The sequence below is a fragment of the Alosa pseudoharengus genome, unplaced genomic scaffold, assembly GCF_046254945.1.
Source record: "Alosa pseudoharengus isolate Yale_2024_CS ecotype anadromous, Long Island Sound unplaced genomic scaffold, YU_APseudo_1.1 YU_APseudo_1.1_scf_23, whole genome shotgun sequence".
NCBI lineage: Eukaryota > Metazoa > Chordata > Actinopteri > Clupeiformes > Clupeidae > Alosa > Alosa pseudoharengus.
In genome coordinates this window covers 21937330-21963984 of record NW_027468685.1, presented here as the reverse complement: position 1 = coordinate 21963984, position 26655 = coordinate 21937330, and the positions used below count along the sequence as shown (strand labels likewise).

Genomic DNA, 26655 nt, shown 5'->3' with positions numbered 1-26655 from the left:
CTATTCTCTCCTGCCAGGCATGCATACACTTAGCATACATTACATGACTATACTTTTTACTGTCGGGATCTGATTATCCTACCAAACTCCCGGAGCTCAGCTGACTAATGTTGAGCAGATTACTTTGAAACAGAAAAACTGTGCATAATGACAAACTACTGCAGAATGCTGCAGCCTATCCACAGCATCCTGAAGATAACATACACAAAAAGTGAATAACAGAGCACTGTTCAGCAAGGCTGAGAAGACTACCAGTGTAAGGAGGAGAGAAGGCTTAAACAAATGAAAAGCAATATACAGCTGAAATGTAGAAATCGTTAACAGACAGTAGACTGGGGAAGAGTCAAATAAAGGATAGCAGAGGAAAATGGAGTAGAACAGAATACAGTCGAACAGCAGACATTAGACTAGAGCTAGAGGGTGCTCCATAGCAGCGAATAGGACAGAGGACCAGGAAAAAGATAGTATAGAACCGTGGCGTAGAGTGGAATGGACAGACTGGTGAAATCAAAATAGGGGCGAAGTAAAAACGAATAGACTGGAACCGACTAAAGGTGAGTGGACTGGTGTTCAGCGGAACAAAAAATGACAGCTGAACATGAAGTTACACTAAGGGGAAAATGCCCACAGTAAATGTATGCGCCGCTTATCGTGCCACAACACGCTGGGACTCTTAGAAAGGAATCTTATGGTGCTTTCCCTCAGTCATTTAACTTGGCACGGACGGCAGAACGAAAGAGCAGCGCCCTCACCCACAGCCCAGCTATGCAGATCAATTGCTCCATACATGTCTCTACAGAGTCTGAACGTTGCTCTTGGAACAGCAGGGGCCACCAAATGAAAATCTTATGTGTATACTGTACATCAACATAAAACATAAATTATGCGTGTTGACAGTGTGTGTGCGCAGATAAATACAGACGCACTCAGGTGAAGAGAGGCTAATTTGAGGGAACGTGCAACAAATGAAAGCCAATGGAGTTTACCCTGACTGATTTTCACTGATCACAGTAGGGGAGCAGAGGCGCTCGGAGCGAGAGAGCAGCTCGGAGTGAGAGCGCCTCTAATACAGTAGCAGGGCCCCTGCTGTCTGTCAAACGCTACCAGCTGCGCTGAGGAGGGATCTTCTTTTGACAGCACAGACCTACGAAAAGGAAGGCCTCCAGACTAGAGGTTTTGAGAAGTCATGGGGTCAGAGGTGAGAGGTTGCCATTAGATTGTCAAGGAGTGGAGGCGTAAAATTGTCCTATCCCACTTAACAAGATTTGTTGTCACGTAGACACTTGCATTTACTTGGCATGACAGCTTTCACTCAGTTTACTTTGAATGAACATTGACATGAGCTGTGGTTGTCTTAAAAAAACAACGGCTTAATCTGGCTGTACTTCAATCTGATATATCCACTACTCATACGCCTAAAATATGCATTGGCTGAGATCATTTCAAAGGGGTACTGACAGCTCTGGAATGCATACCTGTCCAAGTGAAGTGAACACGCAGTGTATCATTGTTAACTGCCTGAGAGAAAGAGCTCACTTCAAGCTGTTTCAGTTTGAGTTATCATAATACTCTGAGTGACCGGTGTATCCGGATGCTGCCTGGGCATATATCGTAAGTGGACACGTACACCCCCATCATGTTAACCCACTCACAATCACACACACATTTTAATACCTTTATTTGTGTTCACATTTTACAATAGATTTTATTGAACACAAACAATCTTAGATACCAGCATTGTAAACCCAGTAGTCTATGCCTCTGGTCTTAGTTCATGGGTACAAAAAACACACACACACACACACACACACACACACACACACACACACACACACACACACACACACACACACAAACACACACACACACACACTGTGAAGACGCTGGATGCAATCTTCACTGTTCTAGGACATTGTGTTAATAATTGAATGAGCTTTTGCACATGTGTCTCAGGCTATTAGCTGTGTAATAATCTGCTGGTGGAGGTAATGGGTTAACTGAACCACACCCACTCTTGTGCTCTTTAAAAGGGCCAGGGTTTTGTTGTGTAATGTCCATCTTATATGTCTTTTTGTTAAACTAGTGCAGTGCCTGTTCAGACATACTATTACTGTAGAAAACACGTAGTCTAATTACATGCCCGCAGGTAGGCCTGCTTTAAAAATAGGATGATAGGGAAAAACATCATTCCAGCTAAGCATTAAATAGTGAATACTGAATATTATATTATAATACATTATAATTAATTTGCAGTGAGCAGAATTGAAGCATGGCTGCATGTGGCATTTTTTACAGATCAAAACGACATAAGCCTAACAGCTGTTTTGAGTTAAGGCTATATTTAGCCTATTGAATAACTTGATAATAGAGAAGACAAATTATTTTGTGGAATGATGCATCTGAAATTTGAAATGATATGACTCAAAAACAATCCTGCATCTGAAATTTGAAACGATATGACTCAAAAACAATCCCTGGTAGCCTATAAGTGACATCACGCTCTGTCTGCCAATTGTTGTCTGTATGATCAAAAGGACATAAGCCTAAATCTTTGAGTTAGGACTATAGCATATGTTCAGCCAATTGAGTAACTTTGTTTATTCAAAGCCTTAAGACAGTAAAGTAGCCTGGGCTATTCAAAGTGTCAGTTTGCACATCATTTTTATGTCATTTTGAATAGCCATTGCATTTGTTGGCGTGTTGTTGCAAAATCCGCAGAATCATTTTATGCAAGCAAACTGCATACGTGTCTTTATTTTTGAGCTCAGACATGATAATCATCCAAACATCTTGCATCTTGACCCAGTGTTGCTTCAGTGTTGCAAAAACACTGTTTACGCTCTCTGTCTCTGGTCCTGCACTGTGCTGTGAGAGGGGGAGTGGCTACAATAGAGCGGAGAAAGCCAATATGTGCTTTTTTTACCAATATATTTAACAATATAATTTGCAGTACTTATCCAAAAACGTCAAACTTGGCACTGCACTTACTTGTGCCCGTAGCATGACACCTGTCAAGTTTGAACTCAAACGGTTCAACAGATATGCGAATAACAGACATACAGACGTTCCTGTCATTTATAGATAGATGTAGCTATGTTTTGTTATCCTATTGTTTGTAGTGTCTATACTTGTCAATGTTGTATACCATTCTGTTTGTCATGTCATTTTTGTATAGTTTTTCTGTTGTTGTTCTTAGTGCTTTTACTTTTGCTGGCCCAGGGCTCCCTTGAAAAGGAGATTCAAAGGAACCGTATGTAGGATTTTGGCCAAAACTGGTACTACAATCACTTTCAAAATACTGTAGAGCGGTGTACACCGCAGATGTGGTAACTAGAGCAGAGCTGGCAACCCAGATGCCGAAACACTACTGACTTTGTGATTACTAGGTAGGTGGAGGGTGGCGGATCAGGCTAAAACACAAATATGTAAACATCAACATCAGTTGAGGGCTGCAACTTCAGTTTTTTAAATGACAATATCCTGGCCAGACTACTGTTGTCAGTGATATAAGTATTTGAAATTAGCATGATTTCCTAATGTCTAGTGACAAATCAGGGCCATTTTATGATTAATTGAATTACATTTCTTACATACGGTTCCTTTAAGATCTCAATGCGACACACCTGGTAAAATAAAGGATTAATAAAATAAAATAAAACAGTTAAATTGTGGACACTTTGTCACACACACACACACTCACACACATACACAACGCAAACAGAGCTATATATCACCAGCGACCAACTTCATATCTTTAAAGAGCACACACACAGGTATACACAGATAAATAATATGTGTAGTTCCCCCATCCCCCACTCCAAGCCCCAAACTCATTCTGGAAATCTAATTGCTTCTAAAATAAGAATGCCGGCCCCTTTGTCTTCTTCTTCCTTTAGAAGATCAATCAGTAGATGGCAAACCTGAGACATTAAGGAGTAAATCGATTTCATAATCTTTAAATCTAGCCACACGTCAATCATTTAGTCACAACCAGTGAGGCTGCTGCCTAAAATTCCAACACAAAGTCATTACCAATGCCAGACAGTGAACAATGGGCAACAACATGTAAGAATGTTAACAAGCTGAAGCTCCCTGCTACCAGTAGAAATAACAGAGCTACCTTGGCTATCGGATACTGCAGATGCTTATTGATGACCACCGCGGCGAAATGTCTTGTCACCTGTCACCTAATTGAAAAAAGTAACCGGGGCCCTGGAGATGGAATGGGAGCAGTGTGTTGCTGTGAAGATGAGCAGAATAAATGGCACTACAAATGAAGCATTATACTGCCAAAATCTGATGCAATCCTTCACCCTCACTGACAACCACAAACTCCAACCAACAAACCATGCACTGAAATTCTTACTGAAGCCTCATCACTCCAAAAACACTATAGATCATATTTAGCAAATCAAATTCCTTTGAAAAAATGAATGAGTATACATATCATTTCGTCGTGACCATAACGATTTGTTATTTTTAGGGTCTTAGTCACTGTCACTCTGAATACTGTTGCTCTGCTGCTCAGTCATGACCAACTGCCTCTGACCACTGCCTGAAGCAGAGGTGACAGACCAGTGCTCTCCTCTATGATTTTGTGGCCCTTTGTTTTAAATTGTGAGGCAGTAGACCATATGGCGAGACTGCCGTGTTACTGGCAGAGCAGGGATGTTACATGTTTATCTGTCAGCACCGCTGACACAAACAAACAAGCCTCCGACATTATGATGAAGTTCTGGAGCTTGCGGGCCCGCCCCAGGGAAATTACCAGGTCCCGCGGCATCCTGTGCATATTTAAATGAACTTCTGCCACACATTTCGCGGTTGTGGAGCGCAACAAAGGATCACTCAGGCTACCAAGACCACAGCAATGTATGGCGAACATGTGTGTAGTGTTTTATCGGTGATGTATTTGAGCTTATTGTGTGTGTCTATGTGTATGAGAGTGTATCTGTGTGAATTGTTTTTGTTACTGTTAGTTGGCATGCATGTGTGCATACTGTATGTGCTCCTATCAGTGTGTGTGTGTGTGTGTGTGTGTGTGTGTGTTTGTGTGTGTGTGTGTGTGTGTGTGTGTGTGTGTGTGTGTGTGCATGCTCCTGTGTGAGCTTGCTTTTGTGTCAGACCACTCCCAACGGTCTTCTTCCCAACATCTGTTAGGTACTGCACAGCTTTCACTTCATAAGTAGTGTTTTAGCTCTCTGAACAGAATGCTAATTACACCTTCAGATACCTCTTTGTTTATCTAAAAATAACATTTCCTTCCCGGGCAAGTTGGGATGGGTAATGTTAGTTTGGCGCTGACGGATATTTAGAAGCCTGCATTTTGTAAGCATTGTATTCAGTAACTAAACGCCTTCAAATGAGTCAATTTCCCTCAGTTTCTTGTCAAGCACTTAAAAAGTGCCCCGAGGTTCCAGTATACGCCTGAAAATTGGTGGTTAATTGGCTTGCATGGCAGTCTCAAAGGTGGAACCTGTGCTGTTCCTGTCAGATGGATGGTGCCTTTAACCTAGCCTGGTTCTGGTGAAGCATCCGCCGGGGTGTCGCGCCTCTGCAATTAATCTTGCGCTTCCAAATGACTCTGTCAAAGAGCTGAAAATTCACTGATGGCGTATTTACCCCATCAGACATTACTCAAGGTGAGGAGTGAGGGAGGCGTGTGCTTCGCCATGCAGATACGCAGACGTCTGCGGGCGTTGTTTGTTTCGGGCTGGGCTTGATTTGTTGATTCATCCCTCATATGAAGTGGCCTCAGCGACAGTCCTGCAGCCCTACTGATCGTTTTTTTTTTTTCTTCCCTCAGCTCTTGGTCGTTCGTTCTGGAACTATTCGCGGAGAATTATGGGAGTCACCAAGAGGTAACGCCGGGTAAGCTCAGGGTCAGGAACTGCGGGCACACAAAGCTGGTCGTTCATTATCTGGTGCCACATCTGAACTCTTGACATTATGTCACTCACTAAGCCACTGACAACAGTGCGAAAAAGAAGCAGCAAGCCATGAATCATGCAAGTGCTTGGCTCCTTTGGTTAGGTAATGGTGACTGAGCACACAGATGCTTGCTGGTATCCGTGGGCTATGCAAATCAGCTTGTTGAGAACTTGACAATTCTCAGGCGCAAACAAAAACTTTTTCTCCTCCTGGTAAATGGTACAGTTTCTCTGGGAGACAGCAGCGTTTATCACTGTGTTGGCTGCATCTGAACAACTACATGTTGATGGAGTCCATATCCTGTTTGGAGGCCCCTGCCTGGTAGGAGCACAAAAGATTTACAACCTTGGTCTTTATCTGTGTATGAACAGACACAGCTCATTCTGCTTTCGCTCACTCATCTTAAAATGCCTCCACCGCCGGTTTGTTTGTGTTTATGTGCTGGCATGTAGGGCATGTTTGTGTATGTGTGTCAGTGTATGTGTTTCTCTCTCTTTCTCTGTGTGTGTGTGTGTGTGTGTGTGTGTGTGTGTGTGTGTGTGTGTGTGTGTGTGTGTGTGTGTGCGTGTGTGTGTGTATGTGTGTGTGTGCGCACATGTCTGTGTCTGTGTGTGTGTGTGTGTGTTTGTGCCTGTACGCTTCAGGGCCTAATATTAGAAGCCCCTGATGAACACCACACTAGGAGCCCTACTGCGATCTCATTACCTCTACCGTCTCTTCAGATGCGTTCCAATTACCGCTGAGAGAACAAATGACCATGCAATTAAGGCTAACAAAAGAGGTGTGTCCACAGCATGGAGCACAGTCAGTCCCCAGCGCTACCTGCACATTCTGATACAGTGAACTGCCAATCCAGCCAGAACCTTTCCAGGCCCCCAGTGGAACATGCATCTGCATCTCATCAGAAGGTGATGACACTAAAGTTTACAGATGGCGTTTCACAGATGTAACTTTCATGTCGAGACCTGTCAGAACAACATCAGACTTCATTGTGTACTAGCACTGCGCATATCTTCATTGTATTCAGAATACACTAGGGGATGCTTTATTCGTAGAGGCTGCCATTGATGTTGTTTAAAAAAACATCCATTGATATTCATTCCAGTCCAGACCAATATTTCAAGCTATTATAAATAGAGCGTAAAGTTGGGTAAATAAAATGCTATTTAATTCCTATAACCCTATTATAGCAGTGACAATAATACACTCCTGCTATTATCCGACTCTCCACCTCCACACACACACACACACACACACACACACACACACACACACACACACACACACACACACACACACACACACACACACACACACACACCCACATCCACACACAAACACACAAAGACAGAGAGAGCATGATATCAGCATAGCTAAGGAAGTGAGTCACAATTGCCTGTGTGGTCAGGTGACCCAAACAGCTGTAGTGATATAAAGTATGGCTTTTCAGTTTCACAGTTTCAATTAGCCCCTTAATATCAGGTCTAATACCCTTCCTGGGCCCTGCCCTCGCCAGCTAAATACAAGGTGTTCCAATGCCCGAGGCACGCCTGCAAGGGGTTGTGAAGTGTAAAGGAGATGGTAGGGGAGGCACTGCACTGCTGCAAGCTCTATAAAACAAGGAGTTCAGAGTGGAAACTGTGGCAATACCGAAAGAGTCATGAGAGCATTTCAAAAGAATTCTGCAAGTGTGGGCATAGACGGCTTGGGAGAGGAGCCAGAGGAGTGTATTCAGTGCACTGCAGGGATGAGCGAGAGATGGACAGAGAGAGAGAGAGAGAGAGAGAGAGAAAGGGATAAAGAGAAAGAAAAAGAGTTAATGACTCAGAGCAAGAAAAAGTATAGTGGGCCTGCGAGGAAAGCACATGTGGTGAGGGAAAGTAGCAGCACAGAGGAACAAAGTGAGGAGAAAGAGATACAACAAGAAACAGAAAAAGGGAGATAAACAGGGAGAGGGAGAGAGAGAGAGAGAGGAAAAGGAGAACTGAGAGAGAAAAAGGGGGGGTGTGAAAGGGGAGAGGGAGTGTGGAGGAGGCTGAGGGAGGAAGAGAAAGTGATGGAGAGAATGCAAGTCTGTTAACTGAAAGAGATAGAGTAGCATTTGCTGGTTAAATCTGCTCCACAGGCAGCGCCTGCGTCTCCGCTCTGGCACAGAACCCAATTCAGATCCGTCCTCAAGTAGGTCCTTCCAACATCCCGCCGTGAATCTCTTACTTTCTCCCTCGCTTGAGCATCTATCCCAGCGCCACTTCCCCCACCCCCATCCCCCTCACACACACACACATACACACACACACACACACACACATGCGTGCGCACACACACGCACAGACACGTACATACACACACCCTCCGAAATGATAGTCCTCTCAGCCAGACATGTCGACAGCCAAGTGCTCTTGATCCAACAGTGAGGGAGCTCTACGGCAACCTGTTACTATCTCCGTCTGAAAGTGCGCTCCAAAGCCTCCCACTAATAGCACGTTTCCCTTGACACTCACTTTTAACCATGCTCGTGATCTAAAATACACCCTGTGTATGTCTCCCCGGGGCCAAATAAACAAAATACAAAGTACGTGACAAAAATCATCCACAAGATGCAATTACTTCACTACCACTGTACCATACACAAAAATGTATGCATTCTCTCCTATATGCAAGCTTCATATTTAACATTTAACATCATTCAGTGTCTGACAAATGTCTTGGACCTTGAAGTTGCAGTCTAGAACAATGTAAGATCCTGAACTAACCTGAGAGTCATGAAGTCCTTGTTTATGAACTGACCTGACCCATGGATAAACATACAACATAGAGGGCACCTCTAAGCTGATGTGGAATGTTAAGTGTCTTAGGCATGCAGAGTGATGGCTTTGAACTTACCTTGGCTTTTCTTGACGTACACCACAACCCATCATTATTATCTGGACCCCCAGATCTAGCTGGACTTTGGCTCATGTGGTGCACAGAAGCCAGTATCCTTTTCAGACAAGTTCTATATGTCCTCAGATTTGCGTGACAGGTTCCACATTTCCACTCATGTTTTCCACTGTACGTTCTCCAGAGTACATCAGTTAACTGATTGATTTATTCATCCAACACAGTGTTCCGCATTGATCCAAATTCCTCAGAAGAAGAAAAGATGTTTAGGATCCCTGTGATATCTGTGACCTGCTCCTCGATGATGACCACCACCAGAAAATAATTCTGACCACATGCTGGACTTCTTTCATGACGGTTACTGGTATGGCTATCATAGTCAGGCTAATTTAAGCACGGCTTATGTAAAATGATTTGACCTTTGACCTTACCTTCTCTGATCTCATTGTCCTCCTCATTAGCAGCGGGATCTTTCTTCTTCTGTGGCTGCACAATGTCATTACTTGCATCTGTGCCTGTGCCTTGTGCTGCAATAGATGACCATCATCATTCTACAATAACCCAATCTGCTGGATCTAAATGTCTAATACTTTCTTTTCATCTTCTTCACAGCTGTTACCATCTAGATGTCTATGAATTTTCAACCCTTGTTTCTTACTCTTGTACTGTCCCACCAGTGGCTTGCTCTCCTGGTTCCCACGAACAGCTACAACTTTAATGTTGTACTCCTGGTCAGGGTCAAAGTTCTCTATCACAGCCTTCACCTCATTCTTAGGCGTCCGTATTTCCTTCACCTCTTTACCTGCAGCAGAACACACACACACACACACACACACACAAACACACACACACACACAGATTATTATTTGTAAACATTTTAATTTACACTGCTGTAGTTTAATCTGACTTAGGCTAGATGTTTGAATGAGATCCTTCGCTTATATCTGCCTCTCTGGGGCCCAGTGAGTTCCTGTAGACGTTCCCAGCGGCACCAGGAGGGATGAGGTGTGTGGCGTTTGAAACGCAGCCACCGCTCTGGGGCACACAGAGACAGGCGGAGGAACCTCTGTGCTCGAACACACCTATTCCCACATTCCTCAGGGCAACCCAAAAGACTCAGAGACTCGGAGACTGCTGGGGCAAAGTTCCACATGGACATTTAAAGCCCTATTCTGCCACAGTGAGTTACGGTAGATGAAAGAAACCCAGGAGATAATTCACTGGTGATGGTCATCCGTTAAGACACAGAGATTATTAGGATAAAGATCTTTGCTGCTGAGGATCTGATGTCTTATCCACAAGTGTTACATTATTTTGCCTCAATAACCATTACTCTCTGCTGTGTGGTGTACACCACACAAACTCTCTGTAACCTATCAGGTTGAGAATCTACATCAATAATCTGAGAGTGATCTGTTGTTGTTGATTGGTTTCTGCACTTCATTTCCAGCCCTGCCTCCCTACAGGCAACAGATTGCACAGGATATTGTGTGGGCATGTTGTACAACCAGAGCCGTCAAGCATATTTAACTGTGAGGCATGCCAGAACGTTTTAGTTATTCAAATTAGAGGAGGATTCCATCTTGGGTGCTTGTGTGTGTGTGTGTGTACTGTATGTGTGTGTGTGTATATGTGTGTGTGTGTGTGTGTGTGTGTGTTTGTGTGTGTGTGTGTGTGTGTGTGTGTTTGTGTTTATGTGTGTGTGGAGGTGTTTCTTTTCTCAGCTCTTTATACTTTGTACGGCGCCTAATGTACAAACTGAAGAAAAATATGATAATGGATCTTGCATTTACTAAGCATAACCCAATCACACGATAAATTGAGCAGCTGATTTCACTAACGATTATACCTCTGGGTACAATCCAGACGCCAAAACAAATAGCTGGAACTTAATGCGCTGTAACAATTAAAGTGTTGTGCAACACTGTTATTACGTCCTTTAATACCCCTATACTTGTTTCTCACTTCAAGCAAAGGTCTGATCCCATGATGGGCCAAAATAACAGAGCAACACAATCTAGCTTCTTATGACTGAGCAGAGCTTCAAAACTGTCACGCTCTCTAGATATCTGTAAGTAGGACTACTAGTACTACTACTAGTACTACTACTATGATAGCATAATCTTTAATGTAATCTATACATTCAAAGCGAAATAAATCATAGGAGTTGAACTGTAGGCTAGGTAGCTCTGTCTATGTAGTATGAGGCCTACTACTACCAGAGACTCAAAGTCTACGTAAAGCCAAGGCTGTGGCTTGCGTTTTGGTGGCCACGGTTCCTGCAGCACTGGTGAGACAGCTGCTGCTGCTGCTGCTGCAGTCGCGTTTACAGTTCTTCTCATCTGACACTCTATCCATTACTGTGATCAACGCTCCCTCCAGGCCAGGCCACCAAAGTTGGCGGCTCGCAGCTCCAGAGTGAAAGCCAAACACCAACGGAGAGAAACGAGCCTGAGTCCGCCTTAAATCAAAGCAGAGAAGAAAACTAGGGCAGAGCCGCAGGTGTGGGTTTAATTGATCTAAGCAGAGGTCAGGTCGTTTGAAGAACTAAGGAGGAGCAAGGGAAAGTTCCCAAACCTTCCTGAGGTTAAAGTTATGGTTATTGCCATTAATTGCTTGTAACAGCCAATTAAAGTGGTTTCTGTTAACATTTTTAAGCCAGATCATATAGATATATATAGTGAGAGGAATTCTAATGTTGTCAAAGCATGACTAAACAATCTTTAATAATTGTGAGGTGTAGTGATTTCCAACTCTAACAAAGAATGTAACTAAAAGTTTAGCTTAAGATGACAATAATCACTAAGTTGGTATTGTGTACAGTAATTTCGTCGTGGGAGCTGAAAAAGTGTCATTCCTCCATGATATCTTCCTACTCTGCTAGGGTAATTACACTGTGGATCTCAGACAAGGTAAGGCTTGTGAAAGTATATTTCTCTCTTCCCTTCTTGCAAGTGTCTTGCAGTAAATCATAAACGCAAATAACAAACCATTAAACTTACCTGACTCTGTGTTATAGAACAGCTTATAGCCCTCAAAATCTCCTTTGGGCTCTTTCCAAGACACGCTGAGTTTGTCTGTGCCCAAAACTTTAAAACGTAATCTTCGTGGAGATGGAACTAATCAAAAAATAAAACATGCCAAATTCTGTCAGTCATCTTACGAGTAGAAAATAATGTATATTGATTTTCTGTATCATGACCACATGCACAAACAAACAAGGGCAAATGGGCAATGTGTGAGCTTCAGTCTAGTCAAAAGTTGCTACCTGTTAACATAATGCTACATTCCTAATGACTTTGCTATTCATGAGCAGTGAGGAAGAAGGGGACAGGCCTTTATGAATCGCCATTACAGCAACAGGTCTTGACACCAAAACACATCCACCAGTGTATAGCTGTTCAGAACTAGCAACTTATTATTTTCAATGAACAAAAAATGCACTGGTGGAGGTATAAAATTTAAACTCGTAATTAAACACATAATTCACTGTGTTCAATAAGTCATATAGACTTGTATACTTTGCTGTTGGCTTGCTTAGCCACTCTAATCTTATCAAAGTACCTGTATGTAATTTCGCATGTCGGAGACGTCATGTGAAATGTGTATTAAGTTAATGTTAACAGATGGTTTCAAGCCAGACTGAACCCCACATACTGCCTCAAAAGAGCCAATTCTCCATCTGCTTTTATCACAGTCAGAATAGACAAGATATGGGCACAAAAAGACAAAAGATATGGCGGAAGGTACACACATCATCAACAAGCTAAGTCTCATTCTCTCTCTCTGCTAGGAACCGCTTGAGCATAATGGCACAAAAAGTGCAAAGTAGGTAAACACTGAAACAATGTTTGTATTGGTGAAATCAGTTTTTTTGTCATTATCCCATAATTTACATTATGCTGTACTTCTTACAAGAGAATGAGACTTTTTTCATTAGAGGCTGCTGGGTTGTGAGACAGGGAGAATAAGAGGAGGAAAAGGGACAGCGAGAGAAAACTGGAATAGCAATCTGAATGTCTATTCCTGCCATCGAGGAGGAGAACAGAAGATCATCCATCCAGGGTGAAAAGAAGCATACCAATTTCACCATTCCTCCTCCATGTAGGCCTACTCCACATGACTATTAACTACATCATAGTGGCATAACCAAGCCCAGTGCAAACACATTCCCATTCCGAAACCGAATTGATATCAGAGAACAAAATATGAAAATGAGTGTGCAGCAAACAATCCCACAAACACTAATGTTTGTGTACTCATTAGCAAAAGAGGCATCTGGCACCAGTCTGTTTTTTAGATAGCTACACCTGGTCTCAGCATGCTTACAGCAGATTATGCTCTAGATTATAAAAAGTTATGGCGAGATCCACAGATGTAGCACACCCAAAAAACATGGGGTAAGGTTTCACTACTCTGAAGATTAAGCACTGTTAAAATGGAGGGATGCATCATCATACATAACAAGCAGAACACCATGCTGATCTCACCAACCTGATTAAGAGAACAGGGATTTGGACCATCTTAAATGTCTCTGAAATGAAGATCTCTCATCTGAGTGACGTATTAGGCCTACGTACCTCCCAGTTAGGTGAGTCTATAAGTTGACTGTGTTGTTGTGGCTTTGTCCTTGTTAAGTTAATGTCTTTCACTCAAAGACACGCTGGTATTATAGAGGTGTATTATAGAGACAAACTAAGTAAGTCTCTCAACGGTGACATGTTTTATTCCCAGGGTTTATCCTTAGGCTAAACTGAGGCAAAATCATCTATTACAAAATTGGAATGCTTGAGGTATGAAGATGTTTACTGGTCAATGCAAAATGCAGTGATAGCAAACATGAGAGAGTTAAGATATCCTAAGAAATAATAGGTAGAACTACTTCTTAAGTGCAATTCCTATAGGCCACAGGTTACCTGAGCAGGTGACACATTGCTAATTTGGTGCTTTCACCTAAAGTTAACAAAGCAGAGGAAGCCCATAAATGTCTACAATATCTTGCAAGGGGTGTGAATCCTTGTTAATACAAATCCTGAACTCGTCAGCAAATCCTATTCCCAACACAAGCAACTTGAGGAAAAAGTTATCTCTTAACCTGTTGGCTGGATGCCCTCCAGATAGGGCTGGCTCAAGTCTAAACTCAGTTGGGTTTGGGCAAAGTGTGAAGGTGCCCTTAGGGAAAGGAGGTCTTTGGTTGCTCTTCACCAAAGACAAGCCGCGAAAGACAATAACTCTTCCTGGGGAAAAATGTGTTTTGCAAGAAAGGTCATGAACTCAAGTGCATGAGTGGATAATTCACAGCCACCCAAATAAGTTCCACAGCAGGCCTTTCATGAAAAAACAACAGGATGTTTGACATTTGGATTAAGCACACATAAATAAACACATTTACAAGAACAGAGATATGAAAACACAGACAGTGATATGAAAACGACACAGACAGTGATATGAAAAAGACACTGACAACCATGGACCCTACTGCACATCAAAAGAAGACAGGCGTTTTAAGAGCATGCATGACCGCATTTACCTTGACCCTGCACCGGCAGGGGAACAAGCCAAACTGAAGTCAGAATCAGCAGAGAGCTGAACCCTGCCACTTGCATCTTTGCGGATTCACTGGGCACCAAACTCAGGTCCCTAGGTGCAAGAGCAAGATTCAGTCAGCAAGCATGCATGAAACCTTTGCAGCATCCTTTGCAGTCTTATCATTACAGCATGCCTACGCCAAACGGCCTTCAAACATCCTGAACACCTCTGAAAAAGTTTCATATTTTACCTGCAGAAAATATCATTTCAAATACCTGGCCTATATGAACTTTCAATTATATTTAAGTCAAGCCCCAACCTTTCACATGAAAGTTACCTTTCACTGGCAAATAGGGTCCTTAACCTGAACGGGTTTTGTGGATAGGCTACCCTAGCGTTGTAAGTTATGCTTCACGTCGTCAAATAATTATGTGATCGCAATTTAAGCAGGAACAAACAAAAACGTGTAGCTTAACATTACCATCAAAATACTCTCGCGCAAGGTAAAAAATACCTCCATAGGCTATAGGAAAAAGTGCTGTGAATGCAAATACATTTAATGACTGTACCCAATATTAGACTACAAAGTCAAAAACCCTGCGAGGTATATATATTAACAGTTCAAACAGGCTGAATATGCAAAATAATTTCAAAAAATAAACGCTTACCTGTTTAATACATATGTTCCAAAATACAGCTACGGAAATCTTGTCCGCTGCACCTTCAGCTTCTGTCACCGCGGGCTGCTCAAGCTAAACTATCTGTAGCTCGCGCGCTGGCAGTTGAGGCATGCATGCGAAGGTGGGTGTAACTCGCGTTGCTATTCATTCACCCATCCCTCCCAGCTATTCATTCCTTCACCTCGTTTATTCTTGAGTGAGTGAAAGAAATAGGTTTCTGGGCAACCGAATTTATTGTCGACGTGACTTGCTCTTGAGCAGAAGGTGAAACCCGGCTTTCAGGCAAACTAGTAGTTTAGATGAGAGTAGAGAGTAGGCTATAGGAAAGGTTTTTGTAGGCTATAGCATATTCACTTGTGATTCTACTTGTACAGTTGAAGGGGGTGGCTGCTTTATATTTTTCTGATGAAGTGTAGAAAGTTACATTTGACGTGTCACAGAAATGCCAGTGACTTCATAGTTTTCCTCTTAGCCTACTCTTTAATGGATATATGATTTTTTTTTCCATTTGAGATTTGAGTGCTGTTCAGAATTTTTGAGACAGACAGGGTTAAAAAGCCTATCACTTCAGTTTTTGTTACATTTCTAGCATCATTGCTTTATGTGCACCAAAGTTTTTCTTGGCTTTCTTTTCCATTCCACAATAAATCAGTCTGTCAGCTTTTCGCAGCATGGACAACAACTGACATCATTGCGCAGCACTCTCCCAGTCACAACAATTGAGAATGTTACATTTGTTGAACAAGACATCTCTGGGATAGGTCTAATGGTTTTTATGTAACACTTGATACCAGGTCTATACCATTAATCTTTCACTGCATCATTGTGACATAACTGTAATTATGGTATGTTTTTCAAATGCCCAGGGGGAAAGCAAACAAGCATGAAGAAACATAGGTCTCACACTGCAAAATGCAATAGGTAAATATAACATCTGTCATGGGCATATTGAACATGTTTACATTCATCAGTAGCATTAAAAATAAATGTACATATTTATAACATTTATTTACCATCAAATGGGGTGTAATACAATTAACACCAGCCAGTAAGTAAGAAACAGTAAGCATGGCATGGCATAGATCAGGTTGTCAATCTTGTTGCATAACTGACCCATTTATATCCACAGAGAGTTGGAAAAGTTCCCTCGGGCTAACTAATAGGCATTGAGGTGATGGCTATGTGTCTCTACAGGTTGTCTGGAATGTTATGTTGAAGTCATCCTCACATAAGGTCAAGGCTTAAGTAGTGCAGAAGAGCTATTCATTTTATTCTGCTACTCAAGGAATCATGCCCCGGGACTTCTCTGTGTATGGAAGACGAGACATATCCATCACTATAATGGCTGAAATATTTCTGATGGGAAATGATGAATACAACTGTTCTTTCAAAAACTAATAGGGTCTTCTACATTTATCTTACTGAGACCCCTCAAGTACCACTCAAATTGCCCTCTCTAATTGCAAGGCGGTGCTGATTTAGAACCACTTAACCCTGTCCAAAAATAAACAATTTCAAGCTTGCCCGTGCTAGAATTCACACCATGCAAGAGAAATAGAGGAACAGAGCAGCCCCCACCACAACATTTCAGAACAACAGGTCAGCTTCTCACATCCACAGGTAGGCCTATTCTTCCCCAAACTCACCTAAACCTGACCTCCATCATCATCATTTAGGAACACTGTGAAGGACTAACCTTGAACCTAGCCACCCTTCAGGCCTTTTTTGTTCCTGTCAACTCAATAGGTCATTTTTACTGGGAACCAATAACTCAAGATGGTTTAGCTTTTTAGTGTTTTTTAAGAGCCTTATTAGGCAGTGACACACAACCTCAGCTGGACAGTTGCATCTAATCGGCTAGGCCTATGGCTTGAAAAATAATTTTATTGACCTGTAAACGAACTGGGTGTCCCCAGGGTGCCTCAACTTCAGAATAGAATTAGGCTAATATCATGGAATGAGGATATGTGTCAGTAGGTAACTCCGGTAGGCTACATATTATAAGCACTTGAAAAGACAAATCCACTATTTGCATTGTCCAAAGACCTGCTGCTCTTAGGATAGGATACTGTTATTCCATACTGTTATTCCATGGGTCACTGGTGAGGAAGTAGCTAGCAATAGCCAAAGCACACACTGCCATCTGGTGATTTTCGCGCTTTATGTTGTTGCTGTGCTCTTTATCTACACGTTTTTATTTTAAGTAGGCAACAGGCTTTTGTTTGGTTAAGAAAAACAAGCAGCGCGATTGAAGTCACTGTCCAAAGCAAATAAATATTTGAGGGGGACAAAAGGGAAATTTCTACTGATCAGTTGTCAAAATGGGAAATATTTTACAACCCACTGAAATTGTTACACCAAGAGGTGTATCCTCAGGATACAATGAAATGTTGAGTGTGCACGCCATGATAAAGCGAACTTGAATGGAGACCATAAATCACTGGATTGCCTGTTGAGTGCCGCTTACACTGGCTATCGATCCTGTCTATTAAACTTAGATGGGAGTCACGGAACAGGTGGAAGTTCCTTCCTTTTTTCTGTCTTTCTTTTTTTTAATGGCAGTCGACATTCCAAATAAAGCATTTTGGAAAGTTTACCGCATGTCCTCTCTGTCACACAGGTTCACATTTTTAGGTTACGTTTTAAGTGGCGAAGGGAAGGTTTGAAACGTTGTCTCCATCTGCTGGTGAGCTATTGCATTCTCGCTTCAAATGTTGATGTTCATGAGTATAACGTTTTACTGTTTTAATTTGTAATAGTCTTTGCTTAACGATAGAAAACACTGATCAACCACGTGTTGATAAAATATTATATGTAATTGTTTTAATTATCCTTCATATAAAAAAAAAAAACTTGCAACAGAAAACAGCACTGAGTTATAGGCCTATCATAGGCCTATAGAAATATAGAATCAAATAGACATCAATTCCTATATTTGTCCTTTCTATTCAGTTGCTTTGCTCAGATTCCTCTCAACTATACAATAATAAATAGGAAAGTTATATCAGAAAGTTATAATAATGAATTACACATCACATGGCGTTACACATCCAATCCAATATCATTAGAGCAAGTGTATAAGGACACATAAGAAATGTGAATTTCCTACATTTACATTTAATTTCATATATGCATTATCTAAACGATGTCCTATTTTTTCTCTGTGGATGTTAAATGAGAGTATATCAGTATACATCATAGATATTTTCATCTAATCTAAGTCATCTACATACACAGATTAAACATAATAGAATAATTGAAAACAATATCTACATGGGACACATAACTTGTGAATCAATTACCTTTCTTTGACCTCTGACCCCATAAAATACCCTTTGGAACAACAATAGATATGAGCTTAGGGACCTTCCTTTTCTCACAGAGATCATTCAAATACTTTTATCTCTAAGTAACATAAAACTAAATTGAACCTGTCAAATCACTCAAAAGTAATAATAATAAAAAAAACAAGGGAGACATAGCCTATTCTTAGACTGAATATTACCGGCTAATCTGAAGTGCTTGTCGTCTTGTGACACACTGTAAAATGGTGTGTAAGACAATGCTGTACTGCGTTGTTTCGTTAAGCTGCTTGAATGATGATTGCATAACCTTACTTCCTTAGAAACCAAATAACACCCTGCGCCACATCAGAGAGCTCACAACTTTCTCTTATCTTGATAACAGCTTGATGACAGTTCTGTTGGATTTGTCCTCTGACATGAAGTGGGATGGCAAGTAGAAGAAAAAATGCAGGTGAAAGGTCAGCCTATGTTTTGACGCTCAGGGAGGAAGGGCACAATTCAAATATGGAATCTTTAAATATCTGGATGGGACACACATATTCTTTGAATATGTTGTCAGCGTTTACTGTTGTTATTGTTGTTGTTGTTGTTGATTTGGATTTTCTTGCACCGCTCTCAGCGGGTGTGGCAATAGTGGCTGCTGTTGTGACCTCAGCAGTCGAGAGGTTCCATGACTTCCATGACAACGGTGCGCGGGCCAGTGAGAATGAGATGGCTGACTGTCCGGTAGTCCAGAGACAGGGCGTTAACGCCATTGATAGAGACCACAAACTGACGCACCTTCAGAGAAAAAAAAAATCTTAGTGATCAAACTGCATCTCAGGTACTGAACTAAACCAAAACAGACAAGTCTCTGAAACCAAACAACAACATAACAAATATGATGAAAATATGGAAGTGACTCAGGATTCAAAGGAATATCTTGTGAGTCTGGATGAAACTTTGTGTCCTTGGATCAAACATTGTTTACTACATCACAGTTTGTTTGTGTTGTTTTTCTGTGGCCCACAGTATGAACACTGAACAGGGTCAGACATGCTGTCTACCAAAACAATTCATTCAGCATATATCAGAATAGAATAAAAGTAAGATCTAAACATCTGTTTCCTGTCTGCAATTTTACACCCGTTCGGTATGATTTTATATTCACATGATTTTTGTCTTTTTAAATTCTTTCTGGATTTAGATATACTGCAAACTGAAAGGCTGTTTCCAGTAGTTCTGGCACTGGCTGACAGGCGTTGTTTTTAAATGAATCTCACCTTCATTCCCACTGCTGCTGCCGGTCCACTGGGGTCCACAGCCTGGATGTGGCAGGGGGCACTGCCTCTGACCACGAAGCCCCAGCCCACATCATCGCCCACAATCTGTAGAGAGTCAAGGGGCAGGGCAGAAATTTAATTTGAAACCATTATACTACGGAACACCATCCATCTTGACCCATGGTTATTAGGTCCTTAATATAATCAAAAACATACACACCACCAATTTGAGTCTATTTGAGATGTAGGCCTATGCTGATATTGTTGCGTTGAGAGTAAACCTCTCACTTATTGACTTGAATTATTGTGTACTGGATCATGTATTAATGGCTATTTCTTGTTGTGTGCTACTAAAGGAAATAAGATGATGAGTCCACTTACAGTGAATGTCCTCTTAATGTAGGGCCCCCCCGGTGTCTGAAGTTCCTCTGGGCTAACCTGCCTCTTTACAACTGAAGGAGAGATAAATCATAATATCAGTTGTCGTGAATACTATGAACACTATGATAGAGTAACACCCTGATGTCAGATGTCTTTCCCTGGTCCTCTCACCTGACTTTGGGTTGTTCAGCACTGGAGGGTTGCCATGGCACTCATGGTCACTCACTCTTCCCGGCTGACCCCCAGACCTGGGCTTCACTTCTTTAGATGGAGAGGCTGAAGACAAGAGATAGGCCGAGAGAGAGAGAATAGGATGAAGGCATGGAGAAATGGGGAGAGAGAGGATGAGAACACAGATGAAAAGTGGGGATAAAAAGAAAAAGGAGTTAGAGATACATATAGTCATAAATAATATACACATAAATGCACAATATTATGGAAATGGAGGCTTCTGACATGCCATGCTCATAGCATCTCTTCATCATTGTAATCATATTATAGATGAATGCAGCTTATGAACACTTCCTAGTATTACAAATAACAGGGGTGGAATGAAAGAAAATAAGGACCCTGGAGATTTAGGTACCAATGTGAGATGTGAGAGAGGCACACACTCTCGTCTTATTCTAGCCTAGAAATCTAGACGCACCCTAGCGGCAGGAAATGTAATTTGCAGCCAGGGCAGTCTAGCAACTCTCTGTTGGCTTGCGAGCTGGAAAAATAAAACTTCAATCCGGCCAATCACATCGTGTATGAAGTCGGTGGGCGGGTTTAACATAATGATGGCAGAGTTGCAACGGTTCCGCGTGAATTTCCTGCTACTTGAAAACAAAGATAATGGATGCTGTTGCTGGCGAACAGCACGAAGCAAGTTAAGCTTTTTTTAAGTTGCCAAAAGTTTGATCAACTTGCCAACTAGCTCCACTGGTGAAAAAACGCATGGGGACTCATGAGTTGTAGCTCTATCCTATTGTGTGCAGAGGGAATTTGAAAGACAACCCTTGGATTGAGAACTGCGAATGGTGAGTTCCCAGGCCTTACATCTTGATGTAGGTCTGGCTCATCAGGCTAGTCTTATTCCATTGAAGATTAAAAATGGCCACAGATACTGAGATTTGGTTCACCTTTGAAACACCATATAACTAAAACTGTATATCTGGCACTATGTTCATCTCATGTACAATGTACAGTACATATACACATTATTCAACTACATAAGACCATAGCCATGATAATGTGAAGTACTTCTGGCAGGTACAGTTGCACATCACGTCTTATCTTAGAGTTAAGAGATACCGTAGGAAAAGAGGAAGCACATGTAGTTCCCATTTCAACTAGACATGGAGAGCCTTGAAATTATATCCATTTGGCTAGTCTCTCTTCAAGTGTAGCCTAATGCAGATCAAAGAAATTCAAACTATATTTTAAAAGACAAAACAAGCTTAGGAAAACACAACAATTGAATGAACAGTTAAAAACAACAGTTCAATAAAGATTGTGAAAAGAAGTACAGTATAGTGTAGATTTGCTGCACAATCACAATCTCAAAAACCTAATTTGAAATCTTTATGCCATTGTGTCCCTTGTGTGCCATCATAGCAGTCCTAGCAAGCTAATATTTACCTTCTACCCACGCAGTGGTGATCTGTGTTACATAACATTTTTATCAGACTGCGATTAAGTGACCCTGAGTTAAAATAAAACCTCTCCGAAAGACAACAGTGTACAGTATGCAGCACACACAGTTTGTGATTCCATATCAGGAGAGAGCACCTGTTGCCTATCCAAAGTAACACATTCTGACATGTGGCAACAAGGAGTTACTGTATCTACATGTCTCACAAAACAATACTTATCAGCGTGTCAGTAGTGTACAGTACTGTATGATATGTGTACGATGTCAGAAGCCCAGATCATCTTAGTGTCAGGAAAGGCATACTATGTTGTCTTTTCACGCTGAGATCTAACATTGTGTACTGTGAGTACTGACTTTATTCTTCACAATTTACTTTTTAAATAAATATACAGTACTGTATGTATACATAGGAGCATCATTTAAAAATAAAATAAAAAATCTCCAAGTTGAAGAGTGGAGTCACACATTTTTTCAGCCTTTACAGCAACAATAACAACAAAACATGAATAGAATTCAATAACGCCCCGTTGTCATGTTTACTGTGTGTTGTTTACTATCAACATATAGTGTAAGCGCCTGAGACTTACGAGCAGTGCGGGGTCCCATGCTTCGATGCCCCCTACAGACTTGCCAACAGAAAGTGCCAAGAGAGCGTGCAAGGTGAGCGCTATCTGGACTGTGTGGACTGATCTGGTGTAAATGTTAAACTAGAAGGCAAACACCCAACAAGCCGCCTGCACGCAGTGGGAGGGATCAACATGCCTTGTTGCCAGGCTATCAGAAGGTGGGAGATAAGACTCTGAAAAGAGTAGGAATCGTTCATCCTCAGACAGGCAGCGGCGAGAGACATTGGGGTTTTTCCATCGGTCATTGGATGTCAGACGTGCTCACGCTTACGGGACATTTCTCCTCAAGGTGCAAATAACATGATAAAGAGAGACCCAAGTGGCCAGGAAAACCACAGTTGCCACATAAACAACATCCGGAGGCAAACAGGCCTGGCTTTTGACATGTCTTTCAATGAACTACAGTACAGTTCTCTGAATTAAGGAAATGACTTAAGAAAAGCTAGTCGATATACTGTACAGTACTTTAAACTTAAAATGGCCTGATTCTGAAATTACTACTCATGTTTTATAGTACTGTTATATACTTACAGGTCACAAAAGCATCGCTAAAAGGACCTGTCTGTAACCAATATATAATATAATGTTACTTTCAATTCAATTCAATTCAATTCAATGAGCTTTATTGGCCTGACTTTAAGTTTTACAATGTTGCCAAAGCAGTAATGAAGAAAATTACATAAGTAAGTAAGTAAGTAAGTAAGTAATAACAACAATTGACATGGTCTATGGAGAATAATAATAATAAATAAGATAGAAAAGAACACACACACACACACTCCACCCCTACCCCAACACACACACACTAACACACAGTAGCAATGGAGAAAGAAAAAAATAATAGATAAAATATTCAATAAAAGAAAATTGGTGGTAGATTTTTCCTTGTGTCTGTCTCTTGCTTTATGGCATTCTGTAACATATCATGCCACTAGTAGTAGTAAGGTTGGGTTCTCTCCAAGTAATTATTTAATTTGGGTGTAATTACATTTTAAAAATGTGGGATTATTTTTTTTACATTTTGTGAAATAGATTGATTGAATGTTTTCTTATTTCGTACAATATAAAATAAAATGTTTTTCATTTTCAATTTTTTGTGTGCAGCATGAGCATACACTCTCCTCTTTTGGTCGAATTTGGTTGTGGCGACCTTTCTCAAGTGGCCAATGTGTGGTACTTTCTTTCTGCCACCATCTTATTGAGTCAAATAGTGTTCATCATAGTGTTTGCCTCATCAAACTACAAATCTGAACACAAAAACAAGCTTTAGTCAGATACTTCTGTGATGGCCTAATCTGATGTATTGAAACAATGCCTCATATCCGGTGAACATGTGGATCCTTAAACAAGAGCAAACCTGTTGACATATTGCATGTCACAGCTGTGAATCAGGGAATGACTTATGAAAAAGGAATCAGATCAATACTTGTCCTCTGGTCAACATCAAACAGTTGGATTGGACTGAAAACAGGTCAGGGTCAGGGAACTGTCTTTGTCCATAAAAAATGTCTTCTACTCTCTGTGTTATTCACACAACACAACATTTAACATTTACACAACATCACTGCATTAATTAGCTGCTGAGTCTGAAATTGTGACTTAATTTTGAGAACAAGAAAAGGGGTTATGGGGAGACCTGTTTTGTTTTAATTAAAGCGTGCTTCATATCTGCAGACTGTTATGTGGCAAGCAAACAACTGCAGATAATAGGACAGTAATTTCATCAATACATGATCTCTAGTCAACATGCAGTTATTGGACAGGAGGGAAATCAGGTCAGACCAGAGTTAGACCGTGGTGACATCATTCACACCAGTCTCTATAGCCCCATATCCCTACCTCATACAAATAGGCCTACAACACTATCTTACATTATACAGGCCAAATGAGGAATTTTTGCCGGCTACAGCCCTGTAATGTACAGTTAGTACTATTGTGGACTTTAAGCTGACTTCTGTGATAGGACACAAAGCACACAGAAGAGAAGAGAAGCATTTGGATCATGGGTCACTTTCAAACCACAACATGGCTGCTTCATGAATGGCTGTTGCTAATCATCTGTTCAGTGGTCATTTCCTAACATTGATCCCCATGGTAAATAAAATAGGATTTGCACCTCATCATGTCTTTGTACTTACAGTACCAGATGTCCATGTCATACTCAGCAGCACAGCAGGCACTCTGTACAGTACTGTCCAGAAAGGGAACTTCCATAGAGAAAGAGACAAAACAAAACAAAACATTGTTCCAGATGTATCACACAAGGTATACTGTACATTTGTATCTTGTCACAGTGTAACATACTTGTGTGCTTACTTGAGTAGAAGGCTATGAACTAGATCAGGTCTTTCAGATGATGTAGATTCTTCAGATAGTGTAGATGTTTCACATCATAAGCACCCCTAACATAATAATCTGAATTACATAAACAAACGCCGACACCTCCGAACATGTTTGGGTTGACAAAATAAATAAATGTATGGACAAAGTCTCCCTCTGTAGGCCACATGGGAAACAGCAGGCATTCACGGGATGGGGACTCCATGGTACTGGAAGGATCCAGGACTCTATGCACATCCACTTATGACCAGCAGAGGGAGAAGAAATCAGCTGAAGTTTGTGTTTTCTTTTCTTTTCAAATGGAGTTCAGAAACAGCAAGTCATGCAACATGCACAATGTTTACATGAAGAGGCCCTGACTTTGTTGTTGATATACAGTATGTAGCAGAGTTTGTCTTTTCAACAGAACAGGAAGTTCTTCTGCTTAGCTTAAAAGTGTTGCCACACTGACCACAAAGTTACACAACCTGAAACGGTGAGCATGCGTGCATATAGTAACATTGTCTATGACAATGTGTGTGTGTGTGTGTGTGTGTGTGTGTGTGTGTGTGTGTGTGTGTGTGTGTGTGTGTGTGTGTGTGTGTGTATGTGCAAGCAATGTTCCCTGTATTAGCTTGCTCAGCAGATAAAGATGTGTGGTACTTCACAATGTTTTCACTGTATGGTTATGTTGCTGACTCCTCTATTTTCACCTCTTCTACATCAGTAGCTTTTCACAATGGCGTCTTTCCTTCACAGAAATCCCTAATGCATATGGTAAAAGGAGGGACTCAATGCTCTCTACAGCTCGTCATTATGTTATATGTGGATTTTGAGAGCTTGGAACCATAGTTGCACAACTGACACAGCTGGAGGGCTGGCCTGTGGATTTTGCTGCACACTTTTCAGTAAACATCACATCAAGAGAATGAAGGAGCATTAGCCTATTTTACCTCAACAGAAACATGTGGCCTTATGGTTTCACACTTACTATGATTCATTTTTTGCACATACTGTATATTTTCATAGTATGTGGGGTGAAGAGCTCCTTATAATGTTCTAAGCTATTCCAAAAGCCTGAAAATCTTTCTTTTTTGTAAGACATAAAGACCATAATCTTGTTTGTTCAAAGTAAGTGCGAGGCTTTCTGCTACACACAAGTACACACACAGCATGACAATGTTGATCTAGTTTCACCAGGTCTTCGTAGAGCCAAAATAACCAAAAGTGAGACTCAGAAGATTATTGACGTTATTGAAACCACAAGACCATGCTGTTGGTCTTTGCAAGGGTGTGGGACCCTTGTTGTGCTAGTATAGCAGATCTAAGGTTTGAAACCGTATCTCTGAGGTTTCCGGACCCCTATGTGGCGAAGAGAGGCCAGAAGAACTGCAGCCACATGATATGAAGGATTCTCGTAATCTCTATCTTAAGGATGTAAGGAATGGTCAGAAGTGAGTCCTTTCTTCAGACGTACTATGATGAAAAATCCGCTCCACAAAACCATGATTTTTGTCCTGCTGTTTGACACCGGCAACCAAAACACTAAACTGAATACAAAAAAGCAGGAGAGTGCAGTTCTACCCTTTCAACCATGTTATATGTCTGATTTCTGCTTGGTGTGCACTTTAGGAAGTCAATATTTGTATAAACTTTGGTCAAAGTACATCAGTTGAAGACTTTTGTCAAACAATGGCAGCACGAGTTTATTTGAATAAAGTTCAAAATGTTTTGACAAGAGGGTGAAGGGAGAAATGCCAGCATTTACAGGTGTGTGGTTGTGAGAGAGTTTGGCAAATACCGTAGGTTAACAAAAATAGGACTTGTGCATCTGAAATGTAAAGTCCGAAATGTAAAGTAAATTTAACTGTAAGAGCATACATTATTTTGCTTCATTAGATTAAAATGTACCAAATTATTGTTACAAATTTAGGACTCAACATAAACAAATTGTTCTCCAAAGTCTGTAGTCAAGGGCAAACTCAAGTGTGCCTGGATTGGGTAAACTAGCCCTGGATCTCTCAACACTCTGGTGCAAAAATGTGGAACAATGAAGGCCTTGTCCAATTAGACAGCTTGTCAAGCCCAAAAAGGACACACAAGATG

At 41.2% G+C, this 26655-nt stretch overlaps 2 protein-coding genes across 5 annotated transcripts in view; both read right to left on the bottom strand.

Moving 5' to 3' along the window:
• col14a1b (collagen, type XIV, alpha 1b) overlaps nucleotides 1-15082 on the bottom strand; it is a 60594-nt gene extending 45512 nt beyond the window's left edge. For 2 of the 4 annotated variants that reach the window (XM_076302048.1, XM_076302049.1), the window contains exons 1-5: nucleotides 15009-15082; nucleotides 14342-14451; nucleotides 11814-11930; nucleotides 9470-9613; nucleotides 9243-9338 (exon numbers count right to left, since the gene is read on the bottom strand). In XM_076302048.1, the coding sequence (XP_076158163.1) occupies nucleotides 9243-9338; nucleotides 9470-9613; nucleotides 11814-11930; nucleotides 14342-14417 (433 nt within the window). In that variant the 5' untranslated portion in view covers nucleotides 14418-14451; nucleotides 15009-15082. Of the gene's footprint in view, nucleotides 1-8814; nucleotides 9191-9242; nucleotides 9339-9469; nucleotides 9614-11813; nucleotides 11931-14341; nucleotides 14452-15008 lie in introns of those variants that run through there. The other 2 variants (XM_076302050.1, XM_076302051.1) reach the window with 2 other exon arrangements.
• Nucleotides 15083-17548: 2466 nt separating this feature from the next.
• Nucleotides 17549-22272, bottom strand: LOC143140187 (DEP domain-containing mTOR-interacting protein-like). The gene is made up of 5 exons (XM_076300997.1): nucleotides 22192-22272; nucleotides 20140-20244; nucleotides 19969-20039; nucleotides 19588-19692; nucleotides 17549-19105 (listed from the first exon to the last, which is right to left on the bottom strand). The coding sequence occupies exons 1-5, from the start codon at nucleotides 22208-22210 to the stop codon at nucleotides 18977-18979; spliced, it is 429 nt and encodes a 142-aa protein (XP_076157112.1). The 5' UTR covers nucleotides 22211-22272; the 3' UTR covers nucleotides 17549-18976.
• Between the last annotated feature and the right edge of the window lie 4383 nt (nucleotides 22273-26655).

What these genes read in the sequence shown, in the direction of transcription:
- LOC143140187 (XM_076300997.1), bottom strand. An exon ending in GCTGAACAACCCAAAGTCAG is followed by an intron (nt 20,040 to 20,139) that starts GTGAGAGGACCA and finishes TCTCTCCTTCAG; the next exon opens with TTGTAAAGAGGCAGGTTAGC. An exon ending in ACATTAAGAGGACATTCACT is followed by an intron (nt 19,693 to 19,968) that starts GTAAGTGGACTC and finishes GACTCTCTACAG; the next exon opens with ATTGTGGGCGATGATGTGGG.